Genomic DNA, 15,092 nt, shown 5'->3' on the forward strand with positions numbered 1-15,092 from the left:
ATCACAGACAGATAAAGGTTTGGACTTAATAGCATAAATACCACCAGTATCATGGTGTACAATTAAACTAACCTCATGTCAACTTGTACCTGTTTAATAGATGCGATCTTTGTGGTGTTGCCAAAAGGATAATAGATTATTGTAATGTTTGGTAAGGTGCTCAAAAATTAAAGATTTTATGTCAACCTAAATATTCATGCACACACACACTCCTGTACACACATTTGGCCCCCTGCAAAACATATTGACTGTAGTTGCTAAATCCGATTCAAATAAGGCTTTGCTCATTTTTTTAAATGACATTATTAATAACAGAAAAACCCTGGAGGAGATCTTGGCCTCACCAGTGGGGGGTACCCAGGAGCCCTCAGCAGGAAGTGGAACAGACTGGGGCAGAAGGTGTCCACCACGTGGAGGGCAGAATTCCCAGCCGTAGGCACCTGCAGGGGCTGCCCCCAGTGTTAAATCCAGGTCTCCACCTACCACACACAGACAAGCAGGCCAAGTCTGCCTGCCTTGGGATTGCTCCAATTAACTATGATAAAGTTTGAGTTTTCCTGAAAGGACCATTAGGGGAAAATTAGATGAATTATTAGAAAAGGCAAAGTATAATTTTGCATTTTATAGAATGTCTGTTGTTTTACCCTGGGGCACAGGGGAGGGCACCACTTACAATTCTTCTTGACTCTTCTGAAAACAGACCCTAGACCTTCTGGATGTATGACACATTTTGAATTATTGAGTTCTCCCACAAAACCAGTGGGCTAGAAGGAATCCCTGGGTGATCTACTACAGCTTCCCACCCGCCCAATGTCAGAATTCCATCTGCACTCTCCTCAAACAAATGGTCCTTCTGTTTGGAGGGATGGATCCACGGAGGCCTGCTGTATTTGAAGACAAAAGGCCTATCACAATCTTGCCTCCTGTGGCTTTTGTATGGTCCACGGTGGCCACTTTCTCAAGAGGAAGAAGGGATCATCCCCTTCCTAACCCCCACCTCCCTCCCCAAGGTAGTGCCCGCAGAAAGAGATGCTGGTCAATTTTTGCCTTTGCCAAGTCTAGTCAAAAGAAACAACAATGTGACCCAACCAGGGTGTCCTATGCTGCTCATTCCAAATCATGTCTAAATGATGTCAGCGTGATATGACTTGGATTCCTTTTTAATAGCCAAATAATTGATCTCTGGAAGATGCTTAGGATAAAAAGGTGAAAAATGACAATAGGACTCCTATAATAGCTGCAGTCTGCAGGCACTCATCTGACCTGGGTTGACCCAAGTCACTCCAAGTCAGGCCACAGCTTCCCACTCCACCGAGCAGATCTGCCTCATTTCCTAGTTAACATCCCTGGACACACAGGCAGCCGGTCCAGGAGTGAGTGTTCACGTGTGTGTGTCATGAGAATGACCTACGTATAAGGCACCTGTACAGACTCCAAAGTGTTCAAATATTTAAGACGAGGTAGGTTTCTGAAACCTCTCCTGGCACACAAAAGAGTAAGTTTTATTATGATCTTTTTATTTCTTCTGCAGAAAACACTTGTGATACTCATTTGATATAAACATCTAATTCCAAGAAAGACCAGTGCTCAAATATTTTTTTTTTTCAGCTACCATTTGATACTGCCATAACTTTGGATGGTCCACGGTACGATCCTTCAACACTTCTCCAAGGAAAGATATGATGATTTTGTTTTGATGACTACTGGCATTTAACAACTCTGCAATTAGCCTCTTTGCCTGTAAAACGGCCAACTCTATGTCCACTTGTGTCTCTTACTGAGTATCTCTTTTTCAGTTCTGCTTAAGATTGCCAAAGGGTTTGTTTATTTTGTTATTCAGTTGAACAATGTATTTCAATTCTAGCACTCTCCCATCTCCTGTCATTGTCTGTAGCTTGGGAAAAAAAATGGATTCCTCGGGGGAATATCCTACTGGCTGAGCTTCCCAAGGTTATGAGAGAAGCACTGCTGATGGATTGACAAGGACACCACCAGCTCCTTAAAGAATTAGATACTCTGGAGGCAGGAAACTAGAAAATTCCATTGAGGAAAGGGTATTTTAATCTAGCACAAAATGTCTCTTTGCGGTAATAGCGGAATCTCTTGACGTTATACAACTTAATGAAACAAAGGAACAATCATCTTTAAAGTCAAAATGCCTATCAAGTCACGAACCATACACATAGCACCGACATCAGCCTCACACTGCGTAGGACACACGGGCCCCCAGACAGGAACAGAACCGTTTGGGGCCCTGGCAGTGACGCTCCGTTCCAGGAACTCAGAATTTTGAAGTGAACATTTTTGTGGCAGATGCTTTTCCTAAAAAACACTGTATCATCCAATAAATATTTGACTAAAATCCATTTTGTGCTTTTGGGTGATTTTCGCTGACTTCTTTCCGAAGGCCCTAATAAGAAACAAGAAAGCTCCTTATGTATTTCGGAGCAGGATGCGTCATGGCAAACTTCGATAGTGTCATAAAATTTTAATTTAAAGCAGAAAACATGCCGATGTGTCAGTGATAGGCTTAAAATATTAAACACGTCAAAAACCCCCAAGCACTGCTTCTCTGTACAACATTGGTGAATATATATCTTTGCTATATAATTTTAAAACATGGAATAGTTTTCCTTTTTTCTTTTCTATATATAATATATGTCTTCCAAAATACATTGTCAGTATTTATATCTGAAAAATACTGTACAAAAAAGAACTTCCTATAATTACTCTGTATAAACATTAAACAATTTAATAATCTCTCCTTTTGGTCTATAGTAAACATTTAAATTGATTGGATTAAACCACAGTTTGTGACAACACCATCCCCTTCTGAGATACACCAGTGTCTTTTACATTCATTTTGCAGAAGTCCACTTTATAAGAGCACATACGTTCAAAAGCAAACAGAGAATAAGAAACATAAGCTCCAGAATCATTAATTTATGAGGCATTCAAAAATGACACCACTAGGAGAAAGGGTCTTACAAAAACATCAACTTAACTTAATTAACTGCTTTTTGAAAAACAGCAAGGTATAATACACAAAAATATACGTATTACCAAAAAAATGGGAAAACTGAATCTTAATTGAATTGTTTTGAATATCAAGAGGGATATGGAAAAAGTTAACTAGAAAAGTGGGGGTGGGATGGGGTGTGGGAGAGGGGAGACAACAAAACCAAACGTATCAATGTCAAAGGCTAGTCCAAGACGCATTTTTTGGCTCATGTACTGATAAATTAACCCCTCATTCTTAGACCTCCCATTTCCCTCTGCTTCCTTGTCCTAGGGATGTTCTGGTCATGCTCAAATGCATTACTTTAACTTTGTTTTTTAAAAGACAGTGAAATTCTTAGGTAGGGAAAATATCCTACGTCCACTAGTAATACTCAGGCAGCATGCTCTAGCGTACAATAGGATTATTGCTTTAGGTATAGACAGTGCAAAAACACACTCTGTGTTCTATAATAGTACTCTTACTTATCTGGGGTTGGTAGAATTGAAAAGGAAACTTAGTCGATAGCAGTAATATGGGATCTAATAAATCTAAACAGCACTTTAAATTTGAAGACAATTATCACCAAAATTGAAAATAAGAAGAAAGCAACCTAAAAGGAAGAGAGCTGCAGTGTAGTGCTAAGTTAGTTTGTGCACCTTATTAGCATGGTAACTTACAGATTAAACAGAAACAAGAGCTTGTACTCTTAAAAACTGAGATCCACTATGTAAGCAGGGCCCTTCTTAGTGAATCTGAGCAGAGTCCTGGAGGAGTAGGTAAGCTCGAACACGGAGCAACGCGGAAAGGGCAGGAGTGGAGAAGAAGGGTGAGGGCAGGAAACCCACGCGAGGGCTCCAAAGTCTAGTAAAAACATGGCACCTTTCTTTTTTGGAACTAAAAGACGATGAGAGGGCTATCTTAAAATGGCAAGTGCAAAGGAACACGCACGCACGCACGCACACACACGTTGCTGACCACACACATGAGCACAAGCACATACATACACACACACGCACGCACACACACAGATGTACACCAAAATGGGAGTCAGTTGTGTTTATGCCTCTGGTAAAGTGCTGATGTCAGAAAGGTTGGTTTGGGTGTGGTGCTATCAGACAGGAAACAAACTGTCCATCTATTCAAAAGCCAGCCCACAAAAATGCCATCCTACAGGGGCCCATGCCTGGCCTCATACTTGGCAAGTATGTTCTTGCATTTGCCCAGCTCCTTCCTCAAGTCAGCCACCTCCTGGCGGAGGGCCGAGTTCTCCTTCTCAAGGAACGAAGCCCGGATGGCAATCTGATTCTCCTTCAGCCGCCGGGCGTCGCGGGAGCGCTTGGCCGCCATGTTGTTCTTTCTGCGCCTTGCCCAGTACTTGTCATCCTGCTCATTAGTTACAGAAGGAAAAAGAAACAAGATATTAGATGTCAGCAAAGCCCAGTGTCAGCCAGGGCACTGGCAGCCTCGGGGTTTGTGCTGAGGCACCAGCCTAGGTTTCTTAACTGCGTCTCCTTCCTTTACAGCTTCTGCATGTCAGAGACTGGTCCATGAGCCGCGGCTTCCTTCCTGGCGCAAGGACCAACCCGTCCCGGCAGGTCCCTACTCTCTGCTCAGCAGAGTACGTGCCCAACAAGGCAGAGACCACAGGCTGAAGGAAAGCAAGAGGCTCGCCTCACTCCTTAAAATACATTCCAACTTTCCCTTCTACTTCTGCTGAAAATTATATTTTAAGAAACTTTTTCTTCTATGGGCACTCATATGCTTTTTTCTGATGTAAGTTGGTACAATATTTTTGGAAGGCCATTTGGCAATAATCTATCAGCTGTTTAAATGCATTACTATTGATCCAGCAATTCTACTTCTAGGATTGCATCGTACAGCAGTCTTCATACAGCTCCACATAGACATGGGCACAAAATGTTTACTGCAACATTGTTCGTAATAGAAAAAAATGGGAAAAACTAAGTATATGTAGGAGAGTTAATAACTACATTAGGACAGAGACACACAAAGGGATACTCTGTAGCTGTTAAAAATAATGACCCAGCAGAACCAGAAAGATGTTCATGATATGCCACTATGCGGGTGGAAACAATGGCAATTTGCAGATAAATATGTATGGTCTCATCCCAGTCTAATTAAAAAATCATAATATTATATATTCATAGAAAGAGGCCCATAAGTATTTATACCAAGCTATAAAAGTGGCATGTTTAAAAGAGGGATTGGAGGAGAGAGGGAAGGGAGAGAGGTAGGACTTTCACCTTTTATTTTATATCCTTCTGAACTATTAGAATGTTATATAATGGGCATGTACACTTTGGTAATTAAAAATAGAAATTAAAAAAAAAAAAAACAACCCTTCAACCTGCCACTAATCAATGTACTCCTATTGGTGGCTAGAGTTCAAATAATTTACTCTAATTTCCTGTTTAACTGTTCTCTAGGCCTTCATTAGCCTGAGTAATATTTCACTGTGGTCAGTGTGAAAGCAATCCTTCCTTTCTCCTCCATCCCTTCCTCCCCTGACTAACAGAGAGGAGAAGCTTCCTAGGAGGACTAAGATATGCGAGTCTTATTTTAGACCTTCCCAATTCATTGACAGTGCCACCTGATGGATGTGGCAACTCCCTTTTTTTTTTTCAACAACTTGCTACAGCAAATCCTTCAGTCCTAATACCTGCAGTTACATGCCACCCAGAGTAAGTGGGTGAGGCCAGTCCTTACCCCCTGCCAGGATTCTAAGGGGCAGCTGGCATTGGAGGAGTCACATGGGTTGAGGCCAAGGCTGCAAGGAAGGACCAAGGTCAGTGGTCCACCCCAGACCTGCCTATTACTCTCAACAGACATCTGCCCTGCACAAAGACAGCAAGTGTGGGCTAGAAAGTGTGTGCAGGCACCTCCTGTCTGCCCTTCACAGGTTGGTACTATCATCTTAAATAAAGCACCCCCAGCTTTCTGTACATTTCATAATGTGTACCAGGGTGAAAAAAATGATCTTCATAATAGCTGGTTCCAGAATTCTGATGAGGGAGGAGGCTGTCCTTTGAAGAACACTTGGATAAGCAAGCTTGGGCAAGTGTGTGACAGTTGTTGGTAGAATTTGTTGTTTGTGCTTCTGAAAGGGAGCAGGGAAGCAGAAGGAAGGGGAGAGGCTGGGAGGAGCCAGGAGAGTCACTGATGTCAGGTCAAAGGTGAGGGGACCCAAAATCACATTGACAACAGCAGAGAAGCCTCTAGTTCTGATGGAAGTTGTTAGTGTTAATTTGATGGAAGCCCCAATTCCACTCCTCCCTCCATAGTGCCAGTAAATCTATAATACTCATCAATGTACGCGAGAGTGTGGAATCCAAGAACACACCAAAGAGGGGCTGACTTAGAACCTGCACACAGGGGAATGGAGCCCAGGAGATGAAGGAGGACATGAGAACCCGCCCTGGGAAACTGTAGAAACTGTGCATACATGGCGGGGGAGGGACTGGGGGTCCCACCACAGACTAGGTGGTCTGGGACAATACTGATCAGGTCTTAAGGACTAGAAAGTCACAGCTGACCTCAGGGTAACAACGGATTTCTCCATCTCTTACTTAGAGCTCTTCTCACTTTTAAAGTGCTTTTGTTTCCTAGTCTCACCTGTCCACACATGCAGATGAGCCAGCAGAAGTGTGGAATGCAAAACAAACCTCCCAGGTGGGAGGGAGAGCTGGGAACAGGGGTGGAGCAAAGGATACAGAAGGCAGGGATGATGGCAGGAGGAGTGTCCTGGACTAGGAAAACCAGCCTCCCTCCCTTTGTCACACAGAATGCTTGGGGGCAGGGGAAACAGCATCTCCAGTGGGGCTGATACATTTGGCACTCCACCCCCTGGCCCCTTGCCCTCTGTCTCCCGGGTGCTGATGCCATCTGGCTCCCCAGTTACCCCCACCCAGCAAGGACCCAGGCAGCCCTGCCCTTCCTGACAGGTCCTCCCTCCCTCTTTGTCACCAGACTGCAAGTGCCGCCAGGGCAGGAATACTGTTGGTACTGGCTCACCTTGGTAGCCCTAGCCCCTGATACAGGGCTTGGCACACACTAGCATTTGAAAATTAATTGTCGAGTGAATGAATGGACCCTTAAAAGTATTAAGAAATCAAGGTGGTTAAACTGGTTTTTGGCTAGGAATCCCAGCATGTCATCCCTTAACTCTCCCAGGGGATGCACGCTAACCCAAAGGACCAGCTCTAGAGGGGAAGTTCAGGCAGCTGCAGGGAAGACCATGCTTTGTGGGGGCCATTTCATTGAATCGATTTGCTCATCCAATGCTGGGGGCCACAGACACCTTCTCTCCCATCCACCCCTAGCTCAGCCGGAGGGAGCAACATGGTTCAGCTCTGCTTCCTGCTTCACACCAGCTACCGGTCTGTGGCTTGAGCCTTCACCCACAACTGAAAAAATATCCAAGGACACTTGGCAGGAGAAATGTTCCTGCCCATTCCTCATCCACCATGTGACAAGGGCAGGCCTGGCCACGACAGCAGTAATATGTATAATTCCAGCACAGATGGTTTTTGCATGGCCTCTTTGTTGCCACAGTTACCTGGGTTATTAAGTAATCTTGCTCTTTGCTTTGAACAGGTAAATGTGGAGACCCTGTGAAGGTCTGGCTGGAAGTTCTATCTACTGCTCAGCAACATCCTTTCAAACTACCCTGCACTGAAGAGGAAGTCCATACTGAATAGGCTCCCTGGTTTAGTTTAAGAGATGAGCTTCTAAAATATAAAAAGAATTGGATCATTAAGAACTCGAGAGTAGGAAAAGCAACCAAGTGAAGGAAGGTACCTAACTGCCCCAGACCTGCGCCCATGGTGCCACTTTCTTGCTCCATCTCGGTCTAACCACAACACCTTGACTCGTTTAGATGTTCTGGTGTTTTTATCATGCATGTTCCTTTTCTGATTCTCAGGGTGACAGCTATTGATTTGTCACCAAAGGGCTCCTGTTATAACCCTTCTCAGGGCAGACATGCTGCCATGACCTTTCTGGAAGCTGAACAACCTGGGAGCCAGGCTAGGCCTTCTTCTAACAGGTAGAGTTCACCTGACTTCATCTTTGTGCTTCTCCCTTTCTTCAACCGCAAGAAGATAACTTTGGACTAATGAATCTCTAAGGTACCTTTCAGCCCTGCCATTTTCCCATTCTGCATTAATTAAGGCAATCTCAGGTATGTGGATGACAGCAGTGATTTAAATCTGCCAGGTACTTCTGGCCTTTGGAGCTCCTTCTACATATGAAAAGCAGGAGCAACTGGTCTAAATCAGTTCAGGTAATGCCTCCATCTCCCATTTCCCTACCTAGGAAGTGTCTCTACACAGGAACCATATTCAGGTTTGAGAAATGGGGGTCAGATGTTAGAAAAGGGCCAATAATACCTGACTTGACTACATTTAATCATATCTCTATTGTCAGTATGATTGGAAAGAACCATAAACACAAAAAGTCCTAAGCAATGGCCAAAGATGGCTCTATTTTCAGCTTTGCAGACATGGCATAATTCTGGAAAAAATTCTACTTAAGGTATCATGTGTCAGATTAATTTTAAGTTGTATTAATATTTGACATCCCAAGGTGAATCTAGTTCCCTTTATAAATAATGTGTCCCTTCCACATAGCGGAGAAAACCAACAGAGAATTAAACTTTTGTTGAGATACTCAAGTGGTCATTTCTTGAGACATGAAGTGATATAAACAGTGTCAGGGAACCCACCAGCTTCCTTCACAAACCCCCACCCCGGTCATCCAAGGTTTGCAATCTGGAGGAGGTCCTGACTCCGGCTGTGATTCCCTGAAGTCTAAAGGGAAATGGCAGCAGCTAATTATCAACAAATTCCCAAAAGGAAGGCCACCCTTGGAAGTCCAGATGCCCTTTTCCAAATAATTTTCTTTCTCTTTCCAACCTGGAAAGATTCTGACTGTATTTTATTAGGCTTTCCTGTGTTTCCTTGCAGACAGTAGCAAGTTTGCTTCCTTCATGGGCTTAAAATCACTCCCACATTTTACCACTTCTCCTTATTTCTGTTCAGTATCAAGACACAAAAGCATATTTCAGAAGACACCCAGAGAGGAAGCAACTTGCCTAGAAGTCACATGCCAAGAACAGGGTCAGAAATCACAAGTGCTTCATGCATTAGCTTCTGTGCTCTTCCTGGGGTCACCCTTTCAATTTCGTTCTCCAGCCCACTCTCCATTTGCCCAAAGCCTGATTACCAGTTCCAATTTACCTTCAGATCATCAGGGATGAAGACTTTGCGAGCTTTCTTAATCATGGGTTGTGGCTTCAGTTCTTCCTCGGAGAACTTGCGTTTACGAGGGTCAAACATTTCCTGGCCAGGGATGCTGGAGAGGGCGAGATCTGCCGGGTCTGGCTCATAACCCACCGGGACCTGGATAGTGTCAGGATCGATGGGACTCGGTGTATTGCGGTTTGCTGGCAACAGCTGACCTGGAACAACACAAGAGCTTTAATTCAGGAACACACTAGGGAGACCCAGTAGGCAGCCACTTACATAATGCTGTGTGGAATGAGTGGCAAGCGTCTTCAACTCACTTATATATATGACCCTAACATCATTTATCTAATCATCCTCACCATGTTTCTGAGAACACAGTGGGCTGAGTATAACTTGATTCATGTCCTACCAAGCACAACAAAGACACACATACACATGTTCACAAACTGGGGAGGGAGAAACAAAGATATACATTCATTCTTTCCTATCACACATTCACAGAGCACCAACTATGTGCCCGGCACTCTGCAAGGTGCAATGCATAGAACTACATGAGTTTTACCTTTAAGGTGTTTTCAGGCAAATGAAGGAGACAGACCACTAACTAGCCAGTTGGGATAGCGTGCAGGTGCTGGGATGAAGTAAACCTCATGCGCCTCCAGGGCGTGGGGAAACACAGAGGCGGTTAGGGAGCACTTCCTAGAGGTGACACTTGGCATAGCTGTGTCTTAAGACAAACAGTAATTAGCAATAAGGGTATTCTGGGCACATAGACAAGACAGAGGTTTGCATTTTTGATGAACCACAAATAGTCTTGGGTAGCTGTAGCATGGAATCAGAAGACAATATAGAGCAGGCAGAGGTGTAAGCCAAGAAGGTGGGCGGTGGGGATATGATAGAAGGCCCCAAATGTCACTGAGGGACTCTGAGCTGTGAAGTGACAAACAGCTGGAGTTTGGAAAGCAGACTCTGGCAGTGTGATGAATGGATTGCAGGGAGCACAGCTGGAGACAGATCAGATACAAAGCTGTTGTGATAAACTGTGCACTCATTAATGGTGGCAGCAGAGATGGAGAGAAGGGGACCAGTGCAAGAAATATTTAACATGTTATGAATCAGTGGTCCTCAACCTTTTGGGCACCAGGAACCGGTTTCATGGAAGACAATTTTCCCATGGACCAGTGGGGGGAGATGGCTTTGGGATCATTCAAGTGCAGTTATTGTGTACTTTATTTCTATTATTATTACATTGTCACTTGCCACTCACTGATAGGGTTTTGATATGAGTCTGTAGCAATCGATTTATTATGGTCTCTGTGCAGTCAAATGTCTTTGCAAATGATAATCTGTATTTGCAGCCGCTCCCCAGCACAAGCATCACTGCCTCAGCTCCATCTCAGATCATCAGGCATTCGATTCTCACAAGGAGCAGCAACCTAGATCCCTCGCGCACATGCAGTTTACAGTGGGGTTCGAGCTCCTATGAGAATCTAATGCCTCTGCTGATCTGACACGAGGCGGAGCTCAGGCGGTGATGCGAGTGATGGGGAACAGCTGTAAATACAGATGAGGCTTTGGTTGCTCACCTGCCACTCACCTCCTGCTGTGCGGCCTGGTTTCTAACAGGCCACAGACCTGTACCAGTCCGCACCCTGGGGCTTAGGGACCGCAGTTATAAAGGACAAAATGGAGACAACCTAACTTCCACTTGGAAGGTTCTAGGGCCGAAACCACTGAAATGCACAAACAGTCACAGAACAATAGGCTTATTGTGTGCCTGAATGTGTCTTACTAGTAAAGTGAACTTAATAACAGACCCAAATGTTTATGCTGGGAGCTCTGAATCTTAACTTCTCGTTTCATCTGAATTTTACAATCGCTCCTTTCACGCCCAGAAAATAAATGAGAGGATACAGCTCGGCTGTGTTTGGCCCATCTCCTCCTCTTCCTCACTGCCAATGGTTAGGTCCGTGTGTGAAGTATTCTTTAGGTTTCATTAAAACCTACCCCAGGCCAAAGCACGAAGCCATTGGCTCGGATTCTAGCAAAACTGTGAAACCGTGCTCGTCTGTCTTCTGGAAAGGCCTGGTGGGGAGCTTGCGGAATGAATGCTCTGGGTGACCTTCTAGGCCCCTGCGCTGCTTTGAGCTCTCTTTGTATCCTGCTTGCCAAAGAGGAAGAGATGGGCCCTGAGGCGCTGGCAGCGGACAGAGATTTCTCATTAGCCGAGCCGCAGCTCAGCTCCAGCTCCTAGAGACTGCTGAGTTCTGCACTGGATGGTGTCAAGCTAGATTTGATCCTGCGCCTCTTGACATTGCCTTAGAAAATGAACCACATCTGAGTCAAACGGGAATTTTATTTTCCCTTTAGAAACTCTCTTTGAACTTGATAACAAAGCTACCCAATGCCCCTTCTCCACAACCCCCCACCCCATCCCCCACACCCACACAGGCATATGCGCGGCCTCCTATCCTCCGGAAGCATCTCTGCACACTTCCCAAATCTAATTGCTCCGAGTTACTTCAAACTTCAAGTTTCTCCTTAGTACTTCAGGATTCTGCTTATTATGTTACATTAAAATGTTTTCCGTTATTATTTTATGTATGTCCCTAAGCTTCTCTCTCTCTCTCACACAGACACACAGGCACACACCCCTCCTCTACCACACCGGTGACACGGTCTTTCATGTTTTATTGATTTTATCCCACCCGACTCCTCACCACGGTGCCTACTTCAGAGTTCAGCTTCTACAAAAAGTATTCCTTGTTTAACGGCAGCCCTCTGAGACACTGGACTCCAGACATTCATTCATGGACATTCCAACAATAACACCTCCCATTTAGGCGGAACCTTTCTTGGCATTCGTTCTCTCTGGCCCGTTCCCCCTACGGAAGGAGGTCAGCCCCCCCTGCAGAAAGGAGAAAACCTAAGTGGCCCACAGACAAGCTACGTGGCTTCCCTAGCATCAAACAGCAAAGGACCTCAGAAACACAGCCAGCCCTTCTCCCCCCAAATACCTTCATGCTGTCTTATGTACCTATATTTTCTGCTGAATTAACTCTGCTGGACTCATTTTTCCCCCCCTTTATTCCAAAATGTCAATAGTATCCTTGGGTAATGGGTATTTTTTCCTATCTTTTGTGGATTGTCAAAATTTTAATATAAGAAATCTCAAGGGGTACAGAAATGTGTCAAGAAAGTGTAAGTCCAGGTTCTTGCTACTCTCCCCTGGCCTTGGTCCCTCTCACTGGTCTCCCCAGAGGTGACCACCCTCAACTGCTTGTTGTGAACCTGTTATGTCTTGGTTTTCACACATAAATGATTTAACCCAAATGGGATTATGCTACCCACGTATCTTAAATTACTTTTCCAATATATCGACATATCGTATGCAGCTTCCAATGTTAGTACAAATAGAACTACTTTGTTCATTTTAAAGGGTGAGTAGTATTCCATAGCTTGGACATATAATAATTCATTGCATCAGTCCCCAGCTGATGAATTTTTAGGTATGTATTTTTGTATAAGAGATTTCTAGAAGTGGGACTGCTCCTACAAAAGGCATGTACATTTTTGTTTTTTTGAAACAGAGTCTTGCTCTGTTGCCCTGGGTAGAGTGCAATGGCGTCATTGTAGCTCACAGCAACCTCAAACTCCTGGGCTCAAGTGATCCTCCTGCCTCAGCCTCCTGAGTAGCTGGGACTACAGATGTGTGCCGCCACCCCAGCTAATTTTTCTATTTTTTTTTTTTTTTTTTTAGTAGAGACAGGGTCTCACTGTTGCTCAGGCTGGTCTCAAACTCCTGACCTTAAGCAATCCTCCTGCCTCAGCCTCCCAGAGTGCTAGGATTACTGGCATGAGCCACCACACCCAGCCAGGCATGTACATTTTGTATTTCTAATTTTACTGCCAAATTGTGCTCCAAAAATGTCATACCTATTTACACTTGCACCAACACTTATGAGAGTACATATTTCCCACAATTAAATATTAGTTTTTAAAGTGCTGTCAACCCAATATGCACAAATATCACTACTGTTTTAATTTGCATTTCTCTGGTTATTAGTGACACTAGACATCTCACATGTTTACTGGATATTTGCTTCTTCTCTACATACTACCTTTTCATCTTTTAAAGTGGGTTTTATTTATTCAATTTTAAGAACTCTTTATAGACTACGGATATAATCTCTTTATCTGTTTTATCTATAACAAATACCTTTGCCCATACAGTTGTTTGTGTTCTAAGTTTGCTTATAGAGTTTTTCACCATTAAGATATTTTACACTGTAATATAGTAATATACTGAAATCTTCTCTTTTGTGGCTTCTTTCATACTTTATCTCAAAATTATATTATATATATATATACACACACACACACATATTTATATATACATAAATATCTGCATATATATGTATATCTATACTTTAATATAACTATAACTGGTTTATATTATAATTTGAGTCACCTGGAATTTATTTTAGTGTATAGCGTAAGCAAAGGATGTTACCTAATGTTTTCCAAATGTCTTAATATAATGATATTAGTAAGGTTTGATATTTGATAGGGCAGGCTCTGCCCTCCCCCCATTGTTCTTTTTAGAAAATTTTCTTGGATATTTTTATATATATACTCTTCTAGACAAGTTTCAGAATATATTTGTTAACTTATATGTGAAATTATTGTTAGTATTTTTAAATTAGGATTGTGTGAAAGCCATAGGTTAATGTGAGGACAACTATCTTTAAAATATTGACTATACTCATCGTATGCTCTCCATTTTTATTTTTAGGGTTTTTTTTTTTTTATATTTATCAGTTGAGTTTTCTAGTTTTGTTCATCTTAGCCTTTCATATCTTTGCTAAGTTTATTCCTTAAATGTTTTGCAAGAGTTGTTACTAGTGTGAGTCCTATTTCCTAACTGGTTAGTGCTGGTACCTAGGAAGCTACTGGTTTTAAAATGCTGGGTTCATATCCATCTACTTTAGTCTCTTATTAGTTCTAATAGTTCTACCTCCTCTTAGTTTTTAGGTGAATAATCTTATCTTCTGCCCCTACAGACAGTGGTGGCTTCCTTTCAATGTTTATAATTCCTACTATCTTTTTTTTAAAATTTTCAACCTCACTGCATTAGCAAGCTCTTCAAGACAACGAGGAGTAAAAGGGGGTGACACTAGTGATCGCTGTTTATCCCAGACTTTAATGAAAAATGCTTGCAATTCTCCACACCCTTCAGTATGAAAGTTTGTTCTAGAATCTTAGCAGATACAGTTTGACGAACCAAGGAGGTTCCAACCCTTCCAGCCCTGTTGTATTGAGAGTTTTTTTTTTAATCAGAAACAATGTATTAAATTTTCTCAAATGCTTTTTTAGTATTTATGGAGATAATCCTGTGGTTTTCTCCTATATTTGTTAAGTCTGAGTTTAGTGTTTCTCTAAGGCTTTGTTTAAAAGATCCAGAGTGGACAAGATCAAACCCACCATGTAGACTCTGCAGTTTGCTGGAACACTGTTTTCTTCTTTCTAAAAGCATCTTGATGAAAGTCACTTCCAGAAGGACCAAGCAGGGTTTTTGGAGGAAAGGGTGGAACAAAGGGTGTAATGAAATCTGGAAAGAGATTAAACGTCACCTTCAAACCCAAAGCTGGCCTCTACATTTGTCACAGATTAGGCATGACTAAATCTCCAAATGCTGTGACTGAAAATAGGATGTTTCTTATTCTTACATACTTTAGCAAGAATTTAGCAGCTTATGTTCAACTGGCTGATTAGCTAACAGTCATCAACGGACCAGCAATGCGTCTTTATCTCTTCTCAAGTCA

General features: G+C 43.0%; 1 protein-coding gene across 2 annotated transcripts in view; it reads right to left on the reverse strand.

Moving 5' to 3' along the window:
• Window positions 1–3,996: 3,996 nt before the first annotated feature.
• HLF (HLF transcription factor, PAR bZIP family member) overlaps window positions 3,997–15,092 on the reverse strand; it is a 52,553-nt gene continuing 41,457 nt past the window's right edge. Inside the window, exons 3-4 of one of the 2 annotated variants that reach the window (XM_069482370.1) lie at window positions 9,259–9,479; window positions 3,997–4,387 (exon numbers count right to left, since the gene is read on the reverse strand). In XM_069482370.1, the coding sequence (XP_069338471.1) occupies window positions 4,169–4,387; window positions 9,259–9,479 (440 nt within the window). In that variant the 3' untranslated portion in view covers window positions 3,997–4,168. The remainder of the gene's footprint in view (window positions 4,388–9,258; window positions 9,480–15,092) is intronic. The other variant, XM_069482371.1, reaches the window with a different exon arrangement.

The sequence above is a fragment of the Eulemur rufifrons genome, chromosome 9, assembly GCF_041146395.1.
Source record: "Eulemur rufifrons isolate Redbay chromosome 9, OSU_ERuf_1, whole genome shotgun sequence".
NCBI classification, from domain to species: domain Eukaryota; kingdom Metazoa; phylum Chordata; class Mammalia; order Primates; family Lemuridae; genus Eulemur; species Eulemur rufifrons.